Source organism: Clupea harengus, chromosome 17, assembly GCF_900700415.2.
Source record: "Clupea harengus chromosome 17, Ch_v2.0.2, whole genome shotgun sequence".
Taxonomy (NCBI): Eukaryota; Metazoa; Chordata; class Actinopteri; order Clupeiformes; family Clupeidae; genus Clupea; species Clupea harengus.
Window position 1 is genome coordinate 25987670 of NC_045168.1, and position 4581 is coordinate 25992250.

General features: G+C 44.8%; 1 protein-coding gene across 2 annotated transcripts in view; it reads left to right on the top strand.

Moving 5' to 3' along the window:
* smchd1 (structural maintenance of chromosomes flexible hinge domain containing 1) overlaps nt 1–3249 on the top strand; it is a 29324-nt gene extending 26075 nt beyond the window's left edge. For both annotated transcript variants that reach the window (XM_031583558.2, XM_031583559.2), the window contains 5 exons: nt 321–391; nt 1214–1388; nt 2038–2196; nt 2653–2769; nt 2897–3249. In XM_031583558.2, the coding sequence (XP_031439418.1) occupies nt 321–391; nt 1214–1388; nt 2038–2196; nt 2653–2769; nt 2897–2901 (527 nt within the window). In that variant the 3' untranslated portion in view covers nt 2902–3249. The remainder of the gene's footprint in view (nt 1–320; nt 392–1213; nt 1389–2037; nt 2197–2652; nt 2770–2896) is intronic.
* The last annotated feature ends 1332 nt before the right edge of the window (nt 3250–4581 follow it).

Below are 4581 nucleotides of genomic sequence, written 5' to 3' on the forward strand. Positions count from 1 at the left end.
ACACACACACACACACACACACACACACACATCAAATGTGCGCTGCTTCCTCCAGAGGGCCAGTGGTCCCTCCCTGGGCTGCTGTTGGACAGGGTCTCGTTATGAGCTCACTGCTCTCAAACACACCGCTGGCACCGTTGAGCATGACAGTTGTGACTGGCCCTGCAATCATCTGGCTCTTGCCAAATGTTTAAATGTTTTTTTTGTTTGTTTGTTTGTGTGTGTGTGTGTGTGTGTGTGTGTGTGTGTGTGTGTGTGTGTGTTTGTGTTTGTTTGTGTCTATGTGTGTGTGTGTCTATGTTCCCCTACTGTGATTCTAGTGTTTGGAAGCCTGTTGGGGGACACCATTCTTATCGATGACCTTGACTCTGCCAACCATTATAGGAAGGGGGTGAGTGTGTGTTTGCGTGTGTGTTCGAAAAGGCTGGGTGTGAGAGTGACATTCCATGGCTGGTGCGCCAGTAATAGATCTCAGGTTTTCACGAGTGTCTGGCTTTGTAAACTGATCACTTTTTCGGTCCTGCGTGTATGGCCTGATAGATTCTGTGATGTCTCAAGATAATAGCTTTAGGGACTTTTATGTTGTTGCTAAATCTTTTACTATAAAAGCACAAGCCATGGTCTAAGTGCTTTTTTGCTACAAAAGCTATTAACGCTGCACTGTGAAAGCAACTTGCCACAAACATATTTAGTAGTCTAAGGAAAATGGAAGACATACTCTTGAATTGGAATTGGAACTAGTTTGTACTGAGTGGGCTTCATCATACCAAGGTGGCCCTGTTTTTCTTTGGATCCCTGGTTAGGTCCTAATATCATTTCTGCTGAATTGAAGCCACATGATTTGTTGTTCTTGTTTCTGTAATGAGCAGTTAAATAAAAATGTAAAATGTGGGAAAGAATATTTTACACTAAATGTATCCAATATTGTGTTGGTCATATTTAAATCATTCATTAGGTTTTGTTGGGAAAAAAAGAGGATAAAAAAAAAAATCGCATATTAAATCGCAATCGCAATATTTTGGTAAAAAATCGCAATTAGATTATTTTCCCAAATCGTTCAGCCCTAATTGAAGCCACATGAACTCCCGTGGACAAATGAACCTTTACTTAATGTAGAATTCAGATAGAGATAGCAGAAGCACCATGATATCTGTGTTCCACCTCCGCTGTGATTTCTCTCCTGCTGAAACTGTGCTGTCTCTTTGACTGACAGGTGGTGCAGAGCAAAATCCAGTGCCCCACACTGTTGACGCGGCAAGGGGACCGTATCCGAAGCAACGGCAAGTTTGGCGGTCTGCAGAACAAAGCTCCTCCCATTGAGAAGCTGAGGGGCCATGTGTTTGGAGCGCCCCTCCCCAAAGAGTACTACACGGCCAGTAGTCACGCGGGTGAGTGTGTGTCCGTGTTCCCCAAAGAGTATCACACGGCCAGTAGTCACGCGGGTGAGTGTGTGTCCGTGTTTCCCAAAGAGTACTACACGGCCAGTAGTCACGCGGGTGAGTGTGTGTCCGTGTTCCCCAAAGAGTACTACACGGCCAGTAGTCACGTGGGTGAGTGTGTGTCCGTGTTCCCCAAAGAGTACTACACGGCCAGTAGTCACGTGGGTGAGTGTGTGTGTCCGTGTTCCCCAAAGAGTATCACACGGCCAGTAGTCACGCGGGTGAGTGTCCGTGTTCCCCAAAGAGTACTACACGGCCAGTAGTCACGCGGGTGAGTGTGTGTGTTCCCCAAAGAGTACTACACGGCCAGTAGTCACGTGGGTGAGTGTCCGTGTTCCCCAAAGAGTACTACACGGCCAGTAGTCACGTGGGTGAGTGTCCGTGTTCCCCAAAGAGTACTACACCGCCAGTAGTCACGTGGGTGAGTGTGTGTCCGTGTGAGTGGACGCCTGGGTCGTGAGTCAGACTCGGCCAGAGTAGCTCCATGCCTCGTCCTAGCAGCGTTTCTGTGTTGGTGCCAAAGCAGACTACACCGTGAGCTGTGTCATGAGCGTGTCATGGAGAAACTGATCAGCGTATCTGTCATGTCTGTGTGCAGAGATGCTGCAGCAGTATCGCGCCGCTCTGGACAAGAGCCAAGAGGTGCAGGCGGATTACGATGCCCACGTGCAGTACCTGCAGAGCCCGGAGATGAGGCAGAAGGAGCGGGAGCTCAAGGAGCAGACCAGTCAGCTCCAGGACATTGAACAGGAACTGGGTGAGCTCTCACATGCTCTGAACTCTGTGTGTGTGTGTTTGTTTCTGTCTGTCCATCTGTCGCTCTGTGTGTGCCTCTCTGTGTCTGTCGGTCGGTCTATCTTGGGCAGGGAAGGTGGCAGTGGTGGTGGAGTATCTTGTGGCCCCACATAACATCCTTATCATGATAACATACCATAATACTGATATTAAAGAATTCAATTGATCTATTACAGATATACATTTAGTAGAGTCAATCAATACATAAATGAAGTGATCTTTGATACCTCTGCCCAAGCCCTTTTTCTTGAAACACGACCAGGTTCTTTTCATTTTGACAGACAGAAGGCAATGAAAATCAAATGGGAAGAACCCGCCCCCCCAAGCATATATATATACACACACAGCGCAATTGAGACAACATTCTTTTGATGAGAATGTATATGTGTAAAAGCATCTTTTCCCTCTGTCTATACAGCAAGCACTCCTGCCCGTACGCCACTGGTCTCTGCTGTGAAACGGGCCCATTTGGAACAAGGGGAAAGCTCCAGAGCCCCGTCCAAGAGGGCCCGTCTCAAACCCTGCAGACTGCTTGGTAAGAACGACAGATGACAAACCCCCTGAACTCAGAACAACACCCATGATATGTCATGGCTGTTATGATATCCATTAGTGTGGTGGCTAACTTCTTGTATGTTTTATACAATCCCTTCTCCCGACAGATTGATAAGGATATTCTGCTTTTGGAAGTTCAGAAGAACGAGGAGTGTTAATAAGCATCACTTACGCACAATTCCTTTTTTACTGGCTTTATTTGTTTACATTCGTTTTTATTATCCTGTTAATTTTATGGTATTTAAATGTTTAATTTTATGAAGTATTTGTTTCTATAGTGCTTTCTAAGAAAGAGCTTGACCTTGCTTTACTTAATACTGCCGAATTGATACGTGGATTCACAGAAAAGAGAAATACGTTATTGTAATATTATTGAATAGAACATGCGGCCGAAATGTCTGAACTGGAGTCGGTTTCTGTAATGAACAGTAATAAAGAGAGCATTTGCATCTTTCCAAAATGTGTCTGGTCATATGTTTTGTCATACAGTGTTCAGTGACCCACCACTGAAGCATGTCTAATTGCAAAGCAGTTTCAGGAGGGGACCATCCAGTTGTCACCCCTTACAGTCATTTTCACTGTGCCAAAAAGCAGCTCAATTGGATCATCATTAACCTGCCACCCTCTGTGTGCTTCGCTGTTAGCAATATCACAATGTGGGTGGACAGGCTTTTAAGGACACTTGCCATACAGAGTGAATCATAGACATATATGACGACGGTTTTCTTCTCTCTGCTCAGTGTTTGCTCATTACTGGTGTAAACCTGGTGGATTTAGTCTCTGCTCATGCGGAGAGAGCATTAATCAGTTCATTTCAAACTTGTCAAATCATCAAACATCTGTACAGGGTCAGACTGGAAAAAAGTTCGCCCATGGCTATTTTTGTCTTGACCGGCACCTTTTTTTTTTTTTGCCATCATACGCACAATAATATCAGGCTATTTTTAACTGGCTAAGCACTAGATAGCAAGAAGGCAGTGCCGCTGTTTCAGGTCCACGGACCGTTTTCTTTTCAAGTGTATCTTCTGTTCTGGCTTGGAATAAGTCCAACTCGTTTGGTTTTGGGCTTGCAAAATAATTCATGGCAAATAATGAATTAATCTCCTCTGGCCTAGGTCCGTTAACACTGTCTTAAACTTTTCCTGACTATTAACCTCACGACCGTATTTTATGTAATTTCATAAGACAAGCTCATTACATTTTCATAGATTTCCGTCATTTGTTTATGTCTATAGGTAGTCTCTTTGCAACCGTGTAACCTCTAGTCAGACGGGCTGCTCCAACATCAGGTGGGCAGGTTGAATTTTGCCCCCCCACCCCCCACCCCACCCCTCCTCATTGATGGTGGCCTTGCGGTAGGCCGGCGCATCTGCCATTTGCTTGGTTATGTAGCTTAGACATCGACCGAATGACACAAATCTGTGGAAATGTACTGTGCATTGTCATGTTAGTATCAAATGTTTATTCTGAATCTGTTTCAGATTGAGTTATTATTACCAGTCACCCAGCGGCTCCCACTTCTAATCTCCGAAACAGAGATCCATGTCCTGGGGGGGGCGGGGGGACTGAAAGTGGACATTTATCAAGTGCCATGTCATGAGTGTCATGTCACTTGTCTATGTTTATGGCGTATAATTAAGTAGGCTATTCTGAGGGCTTTTAAGCTTGTTTGAGAAGAATGTAACAGATGAATGGTGAGCATTAATGACAGAAGACTATAGACCACAAAACAACTGACGATGATGTTGAATTTTTTGTTTTGTTTTATGATATGTATGAACTAGGGTATGAA